The sequence below is a fragment of the Halichoeres trimaculatus genome, unplaced genomic scaffold, assembly GCF_033239565.1.
Source record: "Halichoeres trimaculatus isolate MK-OKI-2021-1 unplaced genomic scaffold, fHalTri1.1 fHalTri1_scaffold_5, whole genome shotgun sequence".
NCBI classification, from domain to species: Eukaryota; Metazoa; Chordata; class Actinopteri; order Labriformes; family Labridae; genus Halichoeres; species Halichoeres trimaculatus.
The window spans coordinates 37,615,108-37,634,795 of NW_027437183.1; the positions used below are offsets into that span (position 1 = coordinate 37,615,108).

Here is a 19,688-nt window from a genome sequence, read left to right on the forward strand (position 1 = left end):
GAATCACTAATTTCCCTATCAGCACACACTGTACAGGGGGTAAATGTTTATATTTTTTAAACTTAGCAGTTCAGGGGATATCAACATTGCGAGCTCACCCAATCAGAGGCACAGCTCAGCTCATGTGGCTGACGTGCACACTATAGCTGTACTTGAACCCCACCTCCACCTCCAATATGGCTGCAGTAGCAGGTTAGCTTCAAAAGTCAGTTTTAGTAACAGTCGGGTGATGTTTGGGAGACTACGTCCATTAATTATATGGTCTATGATCAGTACTCAACATTTCCAATCTTTGGCACTTTTGTGTATTTTTATGTGGTATTCAATATTCATTCATTTAATATTAAAATTAGGGATGCAGGATATTGGATATTTTGCCGATATTTGATATGGTGATATTTAACAAGTCATTGAGCTGATACAGATATTTTTTCTGTGCACATAACTGCAGAGATCATTGTCTATCTTCTGTATTGGAAGTGGCATATTGTATTATGGGGCATACTCTTATCACATTTGTTATGTAGGATTAATTTCTTATGCAAACTAGGAAAAATATGTACTTGAAACTGTTTATTACTTATTATGATTGCTTTCAAAAAACAAACAAAACATACAAAAAACAAACAAACAAAAAGAGAAATCCTACCTGAAAGCTGGATGATGCTTTTCCTGAGAAAACCAAAACCAGGGTAAATTTGGACATTTTAATAGTTGACAGTACAAATGACCTCTGTTCACAGACTCTTAGTTTAAACAGGGGTCAAATACCGGAATACTCAATCTATCTGGCAAACTAAATCACAAAAAGGGCAAAAAATATGTGCAGCTTCAGCCCATTCTTTTATCAGTATATTATTATGCTGGCAGAGATTGGTGTGTTGGCTATCGGATATTTTGTTTTTAAGCCAGTATCTGCCTATACCAATAACATGATGATAATATTGTGCATCCCAAAATAAAACCTCAAAGTTTTTCAATTTATCATGTTTATTCTTCAGCAGAGAAGCTTGCAACGCTGTGTTCATGTCCTGTATGGAAAATATCCTACTCTTACACTCCCTCACAGGCACAAAGATGCGTTTAGGTACCTAAACATGGTACAGTTTGATTTAACTTGGTACTGGGTACTACAGATTGAATCCAGTCAGTACCTTACTCAGTACCTGACCCTACACACTCGTCTCTTTACAGTTACTTGTTCCAGTCCCCAGCCTGAATAAAGGAAGAGGTTTGATATTGTGACATGAAAACAACAAGAATCCACAGAGGGAAGCTCCACGGAGCACTGCTGTGACCCTGATCCATGAAAACCAGTGAGAATCCTGCTCAGGCAGCAGAGAACAGTTTGGTCTTCGTCCTGCACCTCTTCCCACTTTGGCCCAGCAGAGCGTAGCCGTGCACGCTGTGTCTGAACTGAGGCTGTTCTCTTTATCATCTCACCTTCAGCATCAAATATGATCCGACCTGAGGCACCACTGTACCAGCTCTTTAATGAGCCCGCTGCAGACTTCAGACCCTCTGTTACGTCCTGTCCTTCTGCTGGAAAGCTGCTGCCTCGACATGTAAAAGCTATCACATTATTTCAAAGTGAAGTCATGTTGGAGCTGCAGCCAAGAGAGCATGTGAGAGAAGAAGAGGCAGAGGAGCAGAGGAGCAGGAGTCTGCTGAGAGGAGCTCTGGTGGTCTGAGTCTTCACAAAGAGGGCACTGATCCAGACAGGTGTTCAGCTCACCCCTTTTACCTGTCAGAGAGCTACTGGGAGTTCAAACAGCACCAAACATCTCCGTGTGTGTGTGTGTGTGTGTGTGTGTGTGTGTGTGTGTGTGTGTGTGTGTGTGTGTGTGTGTTATATATTTTAGGTTCAGGTACAATAAATCAAACAGAGCTGTAAGTATGACTATCCACAGCAGGGGTTTCAGCAGCTCAATCCAGTGCAGAGAGTTTTCAGAGCCCTGCCTGAGGCTGAGCCCTGAAAAGTACCACAGATGTCCTTTCTGGTTTGGAGCGGTGGAGGCCAGCTGAATGAAGCGAGCAGAGCCCAAATCCCAAATCCCAGATCCCAGGGCTGGCTCTTTTCTGCCAGTGTAACTCATCCTAACCCTGGCCCTGCTCTGAGTCCCTCTAAAAACTCCTCCACACTCTGTCGCTGTGTGAAAACCCTCATCCCCACATGGTCAGAAAACAGTCATTAAAGCAGAAAGCAGACCTACCTCTGGGCTACATGGTCCAGCAGCTCCCAGGCCGACTCCAGCTCCAAACATCCAAACAATCCATGTTTGCAGGTTTAAAGAGGCGAACTAGATCCTGAGGCTGGTTAGTCCTCCACAATAACACATCCAGCCTTTATCAACGCGTCTGAGAGCTTAAATCCGTGCGGGAATAAAAGTAGAGCAGAGATGCAGCCAGAAAAAAAAGTGTCCCCAGACTTTGAAAGTCCATCCAGCAGTAACCCAAAGCAGGAAAAGTCCACTCAGAAGAGGGACAGTCGGGGATTTTGGTCCCAAATGTTGTTTTCGTCCGCAGGTCCCGGTCAGCTGCTCTCCAGCCTGTCCGTGAGGAGCTTCATTCGGCCGCGGAGAGTCTGTCTGCGGCCGGAGGGCGGAGCCTGCGTGTCCATAGTCTGGAGAGGAGCTTATGCTCTGCGCCGAGGCCACGCCCCCAAACATCACTTCCTCCCGTATGATCTAGCCTTGAGCCCCGCCCACATAGAGATGTTCAAGTTGGAGACAAACTCCAAGAGAACTTAGTTTAAGCGTCTGACAGTCAGCGTGTGTGTGTGTGTCCAAGACTTCATGAAGAGACCTGTTGGTGTGTGTGTGTGTGTGTGTGTGTGTGTGTGTGTGTGTGTGTGTGTGTGTGTGTGTGTGTGTGTGTGTGTAGGTGGGTGGGTGTGTGTGTGTGTAGGTGGGTGTGTGTGTGTGTGTGTGTGTGTGTGTGTGTGTGTGTGTGTCTGTGTGTGTCTGTGTGTGTGTAGGTGGGTGGGTGTGTGTATGTTTGGGAGGAGGAACGGTAAAAGTGACTGCACACATCTGATACTTGAACAGGATTCCTGTTTACTGTAGTTATTGTTCAGTGTCATCTCTAACATGTTAACAGTAAGATGTGTTTTTTAAAAACAACAACAACAACAACAAAAAAGAATATATTATGGAGTGAGTCTGACTGCAGCTTTAATGACACCTGCTGACAGGAGTTTATGTTGCATTCATAAACAGTAATAAGAATTACACTGTGTGTTCACTGCATGTAAACTGTATGTTAGCTGAGTGTTAACTGTATGTTTCCTGCATGTCACTGTGTTATTTTTTAACCTTTATTCACTGCATGTTAACTGTATGATGCGTGAATAAACCCTGCATGCCAACTGAATGTTAGGTGTATGTAACTTGCATGTTAAATGTATGATACATGTATGTAACCTGCATGTCAACTGCATGTTACTGCATTCACTGCATGTGAACTGTATAATACATGAATGTCACCTGCATGTTAAAAGTATGATACATGACTGTAACTGTATGTTAACTGAATGTTCACTACATTCACTGCATGTTAACCGTATGATTTGTGAATGTGACCTGCATGTTAACTGTATGATATGTGAATGTAACTGTATTTTAACAGCATAGTACCGTGTTCAATGCATGTTAATTGCATGATACATGAATGTAACCTGCATGTTAACTGCATGTTACATGAATGCAACTGCATGTTAACTGTATGATATGTGAAAATAAACGAATGTTAACTGTATGTTATGTGATTGCAACTGTGTGTTAACTGCATGTTACTGCGTTAACTGCATGATTAATGTATGTTTTTTATGAGTATGTAACCTGTATGTTAACGTTGTATTAACTGAATGTTAACACATGGTAACTGTATTTTACGGGTATGCAACTTGCAGTGTAACTGCAGGTTCAGAATCAGAATCAGAATACTTGATTGATCCCTAAGGGGGAATTTCATTTCAGTTGTAGTATCTATTTACTGTTTGTTAGCTGTATGTTATCTGCATGTTCAATGCATTCACTGCATGTTAACTGTATGATACATGAATGTAACCTGCATGTTAACAGCATGTTACTGCATTTACTGCAAGTTTACTGTATGATTTGTGAGTGTGACCTGCATGTTAACTGTATGATATGTGAATGTAACTGTATTTTAACTGCATAGTACCGTGTTCAATGCTTGTTAATTGCATGATACATGAATGTAACCTGCATGTCAACTGCATGTTACATGAATGCAACTGTACGTTAACTGCATGTTACAGCATGTTAACTGTATGAAACATGAATGTTACCCGCATGTTAACTGTATGATATGTGAATGGAACTGTTTTTAAACTGCATATTAGTGTGTACCCTGCATGTTAACTGTACGATACGTGAATGTAAAAGCATGTTAACTGTATTTTACGGGTATGCAACTTGCAGTGTAACTGCATGTTCAGAATCAGGAGGAATTTCATTTCAGTTGTGGTAACTACCTATTTACTGTTTGTTAGCTATATGTTACCTGCATGTTCACTGTACGTTAATGGCTCTGTCCTTGTGTGTTTTGGAGACTTTAATCCCTGCAGCTCAGTGGTAGAGTCTCTCAATTGGAAGGTCGAGGATTTCATCCAGCTCCTGCAGTCACATGCTGGAGTGTCTCCCAAAGTATCCCACTATAGGTGTGAATGTGTGTGTGTGATAAAAACTAAAAACTGTGATAAAAAACAACAGTATCTACTATTAGTGTGTGAATATGGTGTGTATGGGAGAAGGAGATCAGGAGTGTAGTGAGCTTTGGGTGGTCACAGAGACTAGAACAGAGGTATATAAGTACTGGTCCATAGACTTGCTATGTATGCACATTAGCCAGTGCACCCAAGGGAGTCACAACACTCAGCAGCTTAACGGCAGTGAACGTGTTAAGACTTTATAAGAAACAGAGCTGGGTTCATACTGATATGTAACCTGTGTGTTTGACATTAAAGTGTGTTCTACGACCCTGAGTCCTTAAAATCTGTGGATACAACATCACCATCTCTGCACCAAAATCTGTTAGATTTATTTACAGTTGTGGGACTTTTTGAGTTTGAAAATTATTTTTCCTTATATAATATTGTGTTTTCAGAAATTACCAAGCTCAAACAGAACTGATATTCATCAGTCAATCAGATATTTATTTAAAAAAAAACAAACAGAAATGGTGAATCATTATTTGGTCAAACATGTTAAAACCATGACAAAAACTGCACAGTTTTAATTTCGGATACATGTTAGGTAATTAAACTAATCATTGTTCTTGAAAGACTTTGTGTCTTCTTACCTACATTTCAAAATACAATCTTAAATTAACGAATAAAATTCTTTTTTTAAAAAAAAAAAAAAATTAGATTAAATTACACTGAGCAACATATTTTACAGCTACCAAGTTTTTATTTATTTAGTTTTCTCATAGTTTAGGCAACAAATGAATAGTAAATAAGTAATAATTATTATTTTATGCTAGCAAACTGAATCTTCAATCTCTTAGTGTGTTGAATTATATTAACATGGATCACCTGCAAGTTTATTAACTCACACAGACACTGTAAACTTAAAGAGTGATCCTTACCAACAGAAACAGAGGTTTTAAAAAAACTGCTCACTCAAAGAATTGCATATTTGAAAATAGTGGTTTTTGAACAAAAAATGAAAGTGCTTTACACTGAGCTCATTAGAACGTGGTAGTGACATCCAATCATCTTTTATTATAAATTGATTATTTCCTTAATGAACAATGATGGAATCTGGAAAGATGTGCACACGGTGAACATAAAATCATTTCTTATTTTTAGTTGAATAAAAACAAGTTTGATATATCCCATGGACTCCAGAAGTCCCTCAGTTATATACTGACCCTGTTATTTGTAGGTGAGACACCTGCAGGTGTGTGTGGGGGTGGGGCTTCATCCTGTATAACACAGTGCTCTAAAACAGCTCAGTGAACTCAGAGGGTCCCTTTAGACGAGGACACAGATCACATCATCACATGCAGGCCCCTTCCTCTGACAACAATACAACAACAGAGAGGATTTCCTGAGAAGAATACAGACTGAAAAACAACAGCCTGTGGACCAGCCCATCTTCTCTGAAGGCTGTAGGAGCTGTGGCCTATTTATGATCACCATCAGTATCACCCTGTGCCTTATCAGAACTGTCTTTAAAAGACTAACGGAAATATGCAACTGGCCCAAGAAGTTCTTAAGTTGGAATGACTTGGGAACAGTAATACACTCCTCTATGTGACTGTTTGTGTGTTTTTTTGTCCATTGATAGAACACTGAAACTGAACAGTGAGTGATCATCAAAGATGGTGTATAGGAGCCATTTATGATATGGTTTTTGAGCAGGATACAGAAAAGCACACATCAGAAACAGGTTAATTTGGAGGGATATTCAGCTCCTTCCACTGTGCGCTCGTCACATCTTTAAAACTGACAGATGCACTGTAATCTGTGGATCCCTATGATGTCTCTAGTGTCATAACAATTACTGACTGAGCCCAATACTGCCATCAAAAGGTTTTTCATTCATGTTTATAATTCAGTTAGTTATCAGTGAGAACTCTTTATCTGGTGTTCAGTAGCTCTACCCAGAGGAAGACAGAGGAACTGTATCTAATGACTGGGTCAGGACAGTATCATGGCTTTTGGCTCCCTAGCACACATTTTGTCTCCAAAAAAGGCACCATTGCACGCGTCTTGACAAAGAGGACACTCATGGTGTGTTCCATTTGCACTCAGAAGTCAGAATTTACTAGTTCTAGATGGTAAATTTCAACTGGAACATCCCCTGGGGTCTGAATTTCCATTTGGGAAGTTGGAGGTTCCACACCACCCCCCGAGTTTACAATCAAAGATGGCTGCCCTGGTGTAAACAGTAATTAAGCTCCTGTTATATTCTGTCTATTTTAGCATTTCTGACAAGTATTTGTTGCAATAAATCAGCTGTATACATATTATTCGATGTTTATATAAAAAAATATTTCTGTTATGACAAGTTTTTCCGACTTGGCAACTGGAGCGCCTCCCGCTCCCTACTTCTCAGTTCAAATGTAAATGGAACACACCATTAGCATGCATTTTGGCCGACAAGTGAGCAATTAAGCATGCGTTTTTGGCTCCATACCGGGCACTTTAGTGGCGGCCAGAAGGGCACTTCAACAATTGGGCCACTACTCCCCTCCTCTGTGCACACCACTGGACACAGCCCTGCCAATTAATCTGGAACTTCTGATGTAGTACCTATTCATGTAGCCTAGAGTTCAGAGCAGCAGCCCCAGCAGCCTGAGACCAACCTGTCCACATTATTTGAACATTTTTTGGTGATCTTTTTTTTTTTTCCTCACATTTTATCACCTTAAACGGTCCAGTTGATTTGATGAAAACGTTCCTCTGCTATCCAGGCACATACAGTCGGTGGATGAACTGGTGCAGGCCAGAAGTTGTTCCTCTCCCTTTTAACTCACTAAATGCTGCAAAGGTCTGTTCTCACGCTGGGTTAAGATGAGATCAGACTCCTCATCATCTTGATGTTGGGTCTCTCTTATCAAAATTAACTGCTCCTGATGATGTTTTTGAAAATATATTGAGATAACATCTGTTACGTTTTGGGACTATATAAATAAAGATTGGTGGATTGATTGAGAAGTTAACGTAACTTTCAGCTCATCTCTGAGGGTTGTAGGAGCTGTGGCACCCATTGCTCTACTGTTATCCCAGATCTTTCAACATATGACAAACATGGAAATAGGGATGTGTACCGAATCAGGTAATTTGTAGGTACTTCTGTAGGCACCCACCATTCCGTCCGTAGTATTGAGTACATAAAATCAAAGGTACCATGTTTAGGTACCTAAACACATCACCCTTGTGACTGTGAAATAGTGGAAGAGAAGGTGATTTTCCATGCTGGACATGAACACAACATTGCAAGTTCATATTCTAAGAAATAACTGTGTTAAATTGAAAAACTTTGAGATTTAATTTTTAAACTAATTTATATTTATTACCACATAAACACACAAAAGTACAAAACTTGGTACAGTTGAGTACCAATATTGAGGTACCTGGCATCGGTACCATATTGTTTTAGATGTGAAAGGTACTCATCCCTACATGGAAATAGTCCTGATGTACCCTAGTGGTGTGTACAGTGGCAGAATGTCATCTCATGGCCAGACCAGTCTATCGGTTTTGTTTTCTGGATCACCTGATAAACTACCCAGTTATCATGGGAAAAGATTATCACTTCATCTTATTTTCATATTTAATAACTCATAGGGAAATAGTTTTGGGATTGTTTGTTAAATATTTTACCACTGTAAAAAGAATATTGGAGTCTGATATTTGACTTGAAGTTGTTAGTTCAAGTAGCCAGGTGTATTGTGATTCTTGAGAGAGGGAATGAATAAATAACAGATATGATTATCCAAGATATCAAGGCTTATGTATAAGATGGGGCTGCTGTGGTTTGTGAAATGTGCTGATGTGGCATCAACTTTCCTGCCTGCAGGTTTCCTCTACCTGCTGGATGAGTGTGGAATCGCACCCTCCGCGCGGCGCCATGTTAGACAGACATCCAGTGGTATATGGCTGCAGACAGAGCCGAGGAAAGGAGCTGTGATCAGGGTGACAAGTGTCCTCAGGCCTCAGTATTGAACCCGCTAAAGCCTCCAAGTCTCCGCTGCATGGTCTCCACTAAATAACCCACAGGGACGTGTCGGGCTGCTCGCTCTGAGGCGGGTTGTTCCTCCGTTGTTGAGCTCACTGACCGGCAGACATGACTTCCCTCAGTCTGCGGAGTTCAGGCCTCGTGCAGAGGCGGACTGAAGCCTCGCGACTAGCCGCAGACAAGGAACGTCCCACCGGCCAAGAAGACCCCGAGTCCCGGCGGGGAGAAGAGCAGGACGATGAAGACACCGGAGACTCCAAAGAAACCCGCCTGACCCTGATGGAAGAGGTACTGCTGCTAGGACTAAAGGACCGAGAGGTAAATACCATCAGTCCCGATCCTGAACTCTGTATTTAAAGGGAACATGAACGGTATACTGCCAATAGTTAACGGGAGCTAACGGGAGCTAGCTCTGTTTGCTTAGCACACAACGACCGTTAGCATCCGCCTCAGCGCTAAAGCTAACTGATAAGCATTTTGCAGAACAAGAATATCAGGAATTTATCCCCAAGAAGTGAAGAGAAATATAACTATTAACCACCTATTACGTCTGTATATTGACGCTAGTATTCCCAGATATGTTTACATACGCTTGAAACTTGTGTTCATCATCACAGTAGTAATGTAGCTGACTGGACAAAAACATCACACAGACCAGTTTATGATCTGAAGATATTAACCCAAGTTCACAGGGATGATCGTTAATGTCAGCATGAAAAATGCAGCCTCGGGGTAAAGTAACACGTATTCATATGAAATGACGTGGTTATTTAACTGAAAACTGAAATGGCCAGCTTTAAACAGACACCGCCGTAAAGAAAGGAGAACAGAAAGCAGAGCAGGAAACCTCATTTGTACATATGAGAAAGAAATCAACCAGCCTGGAGGTTTTTACTCAAGGAGGCAACTGGACTGTCATATGATGTAAAGTTTACTGTTGAATTATAACCTGTGTCTTTTATCTGATAATATACGGAAAAGCAGAGGGCAGATTAGTATAGCCTGTTTCCATTTGTTTACAACTGAAGGATGTTTTTTTTTTTTTTTTTTTTTTTTTTTTTTAGATATAATGTTAGAAACCAACAACAAAAGAAAAGCAGTTGAAAAAGACTGAAATGATAAGTTGAAGTGACAAATCTCTACTTATAGAAAAGAAAATGTACCCTTTCCTCCCTATTAAAACATGTCTACCCAGTATCAGAGTGAGATAAACCTGGAAGTCTGTAGACACCTGTATCCAACATGTATTGAGCAGCAAATGTCATCTCCTCCCTCAAACACTATCTGCTGGGTACATGAGTGATTCTATAAGGGCTACATTTTAGGTCCATAGGTTAAACTTATCAATTTTACTTATTATTTTCAAGAAATAACCAATTTTACAGTGGATCATTTGAGTGTTACTTTCGTTTAATACTGAAGTTAACAGGTTTCATCATTTATTTAGAAAAAAATTCTAATCATGTATTGGAATTTACAGCTTTTATGCAGTCGGATTTTTCAAATCTCAAGTTTGCACTTCAAAATTAACACTAAAATACATGTTTGTGTTTATTATTTTCACCATTATTTGTTCAATATAATCATTACAACATGACAAAGCTGTTATTTTACCTTTTTTACTTTACTTTATGTGTGTACAAGAAATCAGCGTCAACTGTGTCACCCATTGAAAAAACATATAAATCAGCAATGGTTTGCTCTAAAGTCACATGACCCAAAACAGTGGAGGTCCCATTCATTTTGGAGGGAACCTTGAAGAAAGTGTCATTTAAAATCAATCAATATTTCATCAGAATGATTGTCTGAACATGGGGCGCATTAACTGTTCATCAACTGTTACCAACATTTTCTGGTGTTCTTACTCTGAAGATGTTATAAAGACCAAATTGTGAAGAAAAGGAGCAGAAATATGAGTTGATGGAGGTCAGGTGGTGCCATGTTCACGATCTGCAGTTAGCACAAGGGACAAAAATGGAGGAAATGTTGACCGTGTTAGCATCACGAAATAGAATGTTGTAGAGACAGGTGTCTCTCTTCTTGTCCTGTCAGCTGGGTTACTGTGATTTTTGTCCCATAATTCTTTAAAATTTTGTCTAAACTGTGATATAAATGATGAGGGACATTTCTAGGGAGCGTAGTCTGACATAGAAATGTTGAATAACTCTAAATTCAATATGGATTATGTTGAAAAAATAGTCACAACTTTTGTTCATAACCTGTTTGACAAAATAATGCACCCTTTTTTTATTACTTAAGTTTTTAAAAATCATTAGCGCTTAAGCTTGTTGATTAATGAATTTAGTTCATTCCAGGTAAATACTTGGCAAAGGAAGAGAATATGAAGAAAAAGAAGGCACAATTTTTTTTTTTTCACTTTTGTGTACCTGAAATATTCCTCTAATGATACAATCACTCAAATAGTATGTGTACTGCCGTTTCCCTCACACTGACGTAAGGGGTCCAGCTCATTTATGGTATCAGTGAATCTCTGTCAGCTAGACTCAGCCTTTCTATCCCAAGCTTTACTCACGCAGACTTTCATCTTTCCTATACCTGTGCCACCCTTTAGTCATAGTGTTGACTAGGGGTGCACCGATCACAATTTTCTGTCCGATAACTGATCTTTAAAAAGCCTGACCTGCTGGTACTGATTTGGGCTGGTACCAATTTTTTTATTTTTTATATCTGACAGCATATACCTTCAGTGTTGCAATCTTATTTTATTGAAAATCTTTGAACATTACCTGTGAAACAAGAAAATCTTTACATTGTAACTTAAACAACCAATAAAGAGTCCTGAGTTTTAGGTCTCAGAGCAAAAAGTGACAATGGCTGGCTATAAGACCTTCCCGGAGGTATATAAGATCAGTTTCATATATAAGAATGGGCCAATCACTAATCCCCCAAAATTAAAGAAATCAGCACCAATCGATTGGCAGACCAGTCAATAGGTGCATGTCTAATCATGACCCCTGCCTCATTCTGGGTAGGCCCCTTCTTATCCAGTCATGGCCAAAGAAACACGGTGTAAATAATATAAAAATACCAAGCAGTGGTTTAACCCATTTATGAAAACACAGTGCTGTACCCTGATATCATACAATTACAATTTTGTTGCCAAACTGTCCAGCACCAAACCTTATCATGCGGAGTCCAAAAACGTTTCATTGGATAGCTGAAGAAGGACCAAAGGTGTGAGTGAATGAAAAAATGGTGTTCAGCATCTACTTTCTGTAGTCTGTTACCCTCTGTTAAATACTGGCCCCTCTCTGCTCATGCCTGATAACTCCTGGACCCGTTTAATACCACGGGCACACCCATACACACACCAATACTGGCCATTACTTTTTTTTTTTTTAACATGAACTTTCTGGGCTCTAATTTTGTAGACCAGGTGCAAGCACAGGTGTACCTGCCCTGCGCTGGCCTTCCCCGCGTGGACAAGGCATGACCGGCGAGAGGTGCAGTCAAGGCGCAGGGAAGCCCAGAGGTGCGCGTCCACGCCTCCCTCCGCGCAAATGGCAGAGAGGGAGGAGAAAAGCCTCCCTCTTTTCAGTGAGTTAAATGAAATGAGAGAAGCCAGATATATGCTCAGTATCAGATGTTAAGGCTGTTCATTGTTTACTTGTGAGATGTGCATCAAACTTCCAGCTGCCGTCAGGTTAACTTTCCATTATGACAAAAAGCTTTAATCTGACATCAGATGTGACGAGACAGTTAATATAGATATAAATGTATATGCTGGTTCAGACAGTTACATTAAAAAGTGATTGCTGTGATTGTTTATTGCATTAAAATGTGCCTGACACTCTGGAAACCTGCCTCTGAGGCTTTGATGACATGTGCGCACATGTGCGCCTGTCACCGAATTACAGCTGCGGAGGGTGCACTCTGCTTTGCGCTGAGAATAGACCAGGTTGGAGCTGGCAAGCTTTCAGCGCACTTTCTGCACTGTTTTTTGCACGAAATTGTCACTGCGCCAACATGAATCTGCCAACACCTCTCCCTGGCGCACCGTCAACTCCCATCTCTGCGCAGACGGTCTACCAAATTGTCAAATTGGCAGTGCACGGCGATGCACCGCACAAAATTAACACTGCGCGGGTTGCGCCAGGCTTGCGCCCCCTGCGCTGGGCCATGAAATTAGAGCCCTCTGTGCCTTAATTATCACTTAGTGCTTTCACAAGAGTGCCTGGTGATGTTAGGGTCTGTAGCAGCCACTGCTTCATACATCCAACGCTCATGTCTTTGTGTGGAACTTAAACCACCTTTATATGTGGTTTTCAGAGTCCAGGGATTATTTTTTTTAAAGACCTGATTGCACATCTGATCGAACACCTGATCAAGTACCTGATCAGCTGCTGTGGGAACAAAACAGAATGAATGAGAGTGATGAGAAATGAAAACTCATCTGCACTCTGACAGCTTGGTACCAGGATAAAGACTTCAATTCACAGACAGACGTGAGTTGTTTAAATCCATATATTTAAGGAGCTTCCCTTCAGATATCAATTTATGGAGCTCAGTCAGAGGGACAACAGTCAAAAGTGTTTCCCATAGAGGAGTTCATAACACAGACTCGGGGCCCATTTACACCATAACAGTTTCAGGATGAAACGCAAAGTATTGTTGTGTTTCATCCTCTAGTTTACACAGAAACAGCGTTTTAGCCGACCTAAAATGGGACTTTTGGAAACGGCGTCCAGAGTGGATTTATTCTGAATTGCTACTGCCACCATTGCTGTGTAAAAATTAAGCTGAAGTTTTCAGTGGAAATAGACCAGTTGAAGGCTTTCACACACACACACACACACACACACACACACACACACACAAACACAAACACACACACACACACACACACACACACACACACACACACACACACACACACACACACACACACACACACACACAGGAACTGTGTCACAGATGGAGTACAGTCTTGATGTAGTAGAGTAGTGTTCTCTCAGCGTCTCTTGACGGCCTCAGCTGAAACTGTGGTCTTTGTGTTGATGTCCTGGTCCTGGTCTGAAGGCCTCTGGAGCTCAGTCACAGCAGGATTCACATCTACACACGGGTTAGCTTCTCAAACAGAGTCAGAAAGAAGGTGTTTTTTCAGGGAGTTCATACTCACACCCACATATCCTGAGAGCCAGCTTCTGCTGGATGGGCGACAAGAGCTGCTGCTCCAGTAGGTGCTGCCACATTTATTTGATCCCCTTGGACTTTTACAAGTATGAGTACTTACCTGATAGTCAGAAAAACACAGGAAACACAGAACATACTCAGAAAAAACACATACAACACAGACAACACACAGAAAACATGCTGAGAACACACAGAAATGACACATTCCAATCACAGAAAAGAGAAAAACAAGAAAAACACATGTACATGGCTACATTAGTGAAATGCATCAGTATCAACTGTGGTGATGTTTCCACTTGATGCTAAATCATCTGCTCCTATCTGAACCTTTCAGAGCGTGTCAGTGTTTTGTTGGTGTAGGTGTTTTCCCCTGGCTCCCCTCCTCTCTGTCTTGTTCTTGCCCGTCCTGGTCCAGTCAGCTCTCTGCTGAGGAGATACTGTTCTCTTTGTCATCGGGGGATTGTGACGTGTTTTTTGACGTGTGTTCTTGTGATGTGTGTTCTTTGATGTTTGTTCTTTGACGTGTGTTCTTGTGACATGTGTTCCCGTGCTGTAGGGCTACACCTCCTTCTGGAACGACTGCATTTCGTCGGGGCTGCGCGGCTGCATGCTGATAGAGCTGGCCCTGAGAGGACGCCTGCAGCTGGAGGCCTGTGGCATGAGGAGGAAAAGTCTGCTGGCTCGGAAGGTAGGACCTGGTTTTAGGACTCAATGATGAGTCCTCTCTATTCAGAGCCACTGTCACATAAGTGTGTGTACCAGCACTCTTTCTTTCTTGCTTTCTTACTTTTGTTTCTTTTCTTTCTTTCTTTCTTTCTTTCTTTCTTTCTTTCTTTCTTTCTTTCTTTCTTTCTTTCTTTCTTTCTTTCTTTCTTTCTTTCAGCTTCTCTTTTCTCCTCTTTCTGTCTCTCTTCTCTGTCTCTCTCACATTAGGAAGGTTTCTCCCATGAGCCAGCTGTCTGTCTGTCTGTCTGTCTGTCTGTTCCTGTAACCCACAGATTCCCATCATGCTTCATTGTTCAGGGATCATTTCTCACCCTGTGTCTGTATCTCTGTCTGTATGCTTCTGTGCTCTCTACCTCCTGTAAATGAGCAGCCTGACACATCACACAGGAGCTACATACTCGTACTGTAGATCAGGGCTCTCCAGCAGGAAGCTCACAGATCAAAGGGAAAATGTGAAGTTATAAAAGAATAAGGAAGAAACAAAGAATCAACTTCAACTCCATCTTACTACAGCTCTATATCTATCCACCCCCCCTCACCCGCCCCACAGAGGATATCAGCCAATCACGTTCACATTTATGACTCCATCTCCTGTCCTAATGAGCCGGAGACAGAATGTGGACTCAGTGACTGAATGTGAGTGAAATTATCTTTACAAATTAGGATTTTATTTTTCTGTTACTGAAGCTAATGTGGAGAAAAACAGTGAGCCAGGTCCACCCATAGACTATATGCAGAATGGACAGTGTGGCTCCGCCTCCTGTGTAGGGTCTGAAGCCAAAATGCCCCCGTCACAGGCACAGACATGTTGCAGCCAGAGTCTGCACAGTAGTGGAGCAGGCTGACAAAGAAAAGGTTTTCTTTCTAGAGTTGAATCTCTTCTTGGGATGAGCTGGTAACAGCACTGACTGTGTCTTTAATTGAACCTGCAGGTGATCTGTAAGTCAGACGCTCCAACAGGTGACGTCCTCCTGGATGAAGCTCTGAAACACATCAAAGATACGCAGCCTCCAGAGACGGTGCAGAGCTGGATCGAGCTTCTCAGCGGTGAGTGTGGTGTTCCTGCAGTCTCACAGAGGGGCTGGGTGTGAAGGCTAGAGATCAGGATGATCAGCTGTTGGAATCTGCTCAACTCATCAAGGTGCCACTCCTGTGAAGGGAAAACAGGAAGTTTGGTTCACAAACGTCCGGTGTGGCAGCATCTGGTGTGAACATGGCTCTGGATAATATGATTATTAAACACAAAGGAAGAGCTGCCCAGCTCACAACAAGAATCTGTGTCAGTGTGTCACAGCTTCACAGACAACAATAAACTGTGTTGGTCAGAGTTGTGTGGATTGTGTAAGTGATTCATCAGATAAAAGTTGATTGTTCCTCTATTTGTAAACAATGTGGCGAAAACATTAGCTTTGGTTAGCATGCTAATTCAGCAGGCTGAACAACAACGTGTCAGTGTCTCCTCACACCCCGCCAATGCTAACCACTCATAATCCATTTCTTAGCACACAGCTTTTACTGAAGAGGAGCAGAGAGGAGAGCTCTGAGAAGTGCATGTCTCACTTTTTTTACCTACGTAAGTTGCATTTCCATCAAGCAGTACAGTTTAGGTCAGTACGGTTTAGTATGGGTTGGCTCGGTTAAGACTGGTGGTGTTTGTGTTTCCACAGCCAACAGTGCCCCCTCTTGGTAGGCGGCGCGTAAGCCGGATGCCGATAGCTGCATCAGTAAAAGTATAGTGTGAAGCCATAGCAGCGTGACACAGTGTCCCCAGCTAATAAATCCAACGAAGAAGACAAACTCGTCACAGAAAACAAAGAGCAATGATGGAAGACATCCAGCATTCCATCCTCTTTGTGATTTCTCTGTGGCTCTTTGTTACAAAGAACAATCAAGCTTTGTTTCAGAGAAGACTGTGAGCCGCCAGGAGAAATGCAGCAGCCACTGTCACAAAGGAAGTGACCATTCTTTCCACCAATCAACAGTTTGCAGTGTTGTAGCTCCACCTTCCCAGATCAGATCGGTTTAGTCTGGCACCCCTTAGGAAGGGTGCCAAAAAGTGGGACGGCTTGTTTCTGCTATTTGGGTGTCTGTCGCGGGATTAGTCCGTGGAAACGCCATAAAACACATGCCATGCTGAAACGAACCGAACTGGACCGCTTGGTGGAAACTGGGCCATACAGTTTCACCCTGTCTGTAGCCCACTGGGTCTTCATGAATCTGCACATGGGAGGGAAGAGGTGGATTTTCAGGACAAACTTTGTTCAGATATTGAAAGAGTGAACATGCTCCCTCTGTTCTGTCTTAAAGTGATACTCCGGGATGGAACAAGTTGGGTCCTATCACAAGGTTTAGGGCAGAAATGACCCCTACAGCAGTGTTTTTGTGCAGCAGAAGCCCAGAGAGCACGCACCAAACACCCCCTCCCTGCTCCTCTGCCGGTTTCCTCTGCACTCAGACGGGGCCATATTTTACTTTACCAAAAACACAAATAAACGGACTCCCACCGAAAAAATCTGATATTGGTCTGCATTCACACTTTATTTAGAGAATTTTCAGCGAGTTACTTTCACACTAAAACACAGCTAAGTAAGGCTCTAGTTCTCATCGTGTCTCTTTGTCCTGGCAGACTACCTGCGTTTGTTTAAATCTGGCACGGAGAGCGCCTCATAGCCAGCTGTGGCTCTGCAGTGGAGGTAGCGCTGTTTTACAACACAATGAGAACTAGAGCCTTACTTGGCTGTGTTTTAGTGTGAAAGTAACTCGCTGAAAATTCTCTAAATAAAGTGTGAATGCAGACCGATATCAGATTTTTTCTGTGGGAGTCCGTTTATTTGTGTTTTTGGTCAAGTAAAATATGGCCCCGTCTGAGTGCAGAGGAAATCGGCAGAGGAGCAGGGAGGGGGTGTTTGGTGTGTGCGCTCTGGGCTTCTGCTGCACAAAAACACTGCTGTAGGGGTCATTTCTGCCCTAAACCTTGTGATAGGACCCAACTTGTTCCATCCCGGAGTATCACTTAAAGCTCAGAGGACCTGCTGACCTGCTCTGTCTCCATCACATCAGCTCACTGGTCACGTCTCTTCTTCTCTCTCATGTCCTCAGGAGAGACGTGGAACCCTCTGAAGCTCCACTACCAGCTGAGGAATGTGCGTGAGCGCCTGGCAAAGAACCTGGTGGAAAAAGGCGTCCTGACCACGGAGAAGCAGAACTTCCTGCTCTTCGACATGACCACGCATCCGCTGACCAACAACAACATCAAGCAGCGGCTCATCAAGAAGGTCCAGGAGGCTGTGCTGGACAAGTGGGTGAACGACCCTCACCGGATAGACAAGCGTCTGCTGGCGCTCATCTTCTTAGCCCACTCTTCAGATGTGCTGGAGAACGCCTTCGCCCCTCTGCTGGATGACCAGTATGACCTGGCCATGAAAAGAGTGAGACTGCTGCTGGAGCTGGAGCCAGAGGGGGAGAGCATGAAGGCCAACGCCAACGAGCTGCTGTGGGCCGTGGTGGCTGCCTTCACCAAATGAGGCCAAGAGACAGCAGACTGACAATAACCAGGCATTGGACTCTGGGGAGGGGGTCGGACCCTGACGAGCTCATCAGACTGAGAACAGTCCCCCCTGCCTGGACTCTCCTCTTTTCCTTCCTGCTTCTCCCCCTGTGTCCCCCTGATGTGTCCTTTCTGTGCTCACTATGATAAAAATAATCACTCATGGATCTTTGATGGAGGGGATGATGGAGGCTGAGGAGGTGTTCATCTCCTCCTCTCTGTGGGGGTGTTCCTCAGAGGACGGGAGGTGTGGGGGGGTCTTTGAAAGTCTTTAAAATGATTTCTTCTGCCAAATCTGAGGGAGCGGACTGTGGATGAGTCTGAACTGACGTATACTCAGCCAAAGCCTCTGAAACACACGCTCACCTGTGCTACAGACTCACAGGGGGCGGGGACTGTCAGACTGGACTGTTAGAACAGGCTGACACCAGGCAGTCAGAGTCACCTGACCTTGCATGTGTTTTGGAGCCGAGCACAGAATCCATAGTCCTCCTCACAGGGACTGGGTCTGAACTGAGGGCTTGTGGCTGTAAGGGGGTGGGGGGCATGAATGGAAGCTCGGTGTACTCAAAGCTCTGGGAGGATGACATGTCGACTTACGGTGTGACCAGACCACAGGCTCAGCCGCTCTCCACAGTAGAGCTCTGAATACATGAAGTTTGTATAAAGATTTGTCCACTTTAAAGTCCTGCTGCTCTATCACAGCCCACTCCTGACGTCCTCTCAGACGGATTGTTGCATTTCCCTTTTAGACGTGTGATGAAGTTGATGTGTTTGGTCTGAACACACCTTTAAACCTCTGCTCTGTTTAACTTTTTGAAACCTATCAGAGAGAAAGCCAAACCCTGACGACCATGGTCAGACAGACCTGGGTCTGAAAGAGTGTAGAAAGAATCATGAAGAACAGAAACACACTCTGCAGACAGGTGACAGGTTTATAGACCAAGACATGGTCTCAGACTGCTCCTCCTGGTTTACTGGGGCCTTTAGCTTTTTGTATCTGGGTTAGGATTCATGGACTTCAGTCAGGGACTAAGACTGAGATTATATTTAATCTGGGTAGCTAAAGCATTCTAGTCCAGTTTGGTGATGCTCTGTGTCCTGATGATGAGGTAAACCTGAAGGAGACTCTCTGACTGTGCCTGTGTTCAGGCCCTAACAAGAACAAATTCAGGAAGGATAACCCACTCCTGAGACCATAGCTGATTGGTTAAAGGGCAACTCTGTTTTTTTGACACCTGGACCTTATTTATAGGTGTGTGCATGCTCATATACTCACTCAGACAAACATTGTGCAGCTCAGAGTCCTTCAGAAGTTATTTAGATCCAACAGATTTTAGCTGCACTTCGCAGGGGCCACGGCAAGGGAGCTTCAGCGCGGGACGAAATCTCTGCAAAATCCCTCATTTGGGCTATATTTTTTCATCCATCGCCAGTGTTATCATAAAGTCAGCTCGTCTACCGTCTTCAGGTGGGTCAGCTGACCCAGAGCTGACCTGGTTAACAAACTTTAGATGACATCATAGCCGCAGCCTAACCCTACCACA

The 19,688-nt window shown here is 42.9% G+C and overlaps 3 protein-coding genes across 4 annotated transcripts in view; 1 reads left to right on the forward strand and 2 right to left on the reverse strand.

The window, feature by feature from the left end:
* The window catches only part of pdzd2 (PDZ domain containing 2), a 56,151-nt gene extending 53,509 nt beyond the window's left edge, over nt 1–2,642 (reverse strand). For both annotated transcript variants that reach the window (XM_074670272.1, XM_074670271.1), the window contains exon 1: nt 2,214–2,642. The gene's annotated coding sequence lies outside the window, so the exon portion shown is untranslated. The remainder of the gene's footprint in view (nt 1–2,213) is intronic.
* Nucleotides 1–19,688, reverse strand: part of LOC141790791 (E3 ubiquitin-protein ligase DTX3L) — a 175,635-nt gene that overhangs the window by 142,652 nt on the left and 13,295 nt on the right. The gene's annotated exons all lie outside the window — the stretch shown is intronic.
* On the forward strand, nt 8,540–19,420 carry golph3a (golgi phosphoprotein 3a). Its single transcript, XM_074669346.1, has 4 exons — nt 8,540–9,032; nt 14,425–14,556; nt 15,527–15,641; nt 17,694–19,420. The coding sequence occupies exons 1-4, from the start codon at nt 8,823–8,825 to the stop codon at nt 18,116–18,118; spliced, it is 882 nt and encodes a 293-aa protein (XP_074525447.1). The 5' UTR covers nt 8,540–8,822; the 3' UTR covers nt 18,119–19,420.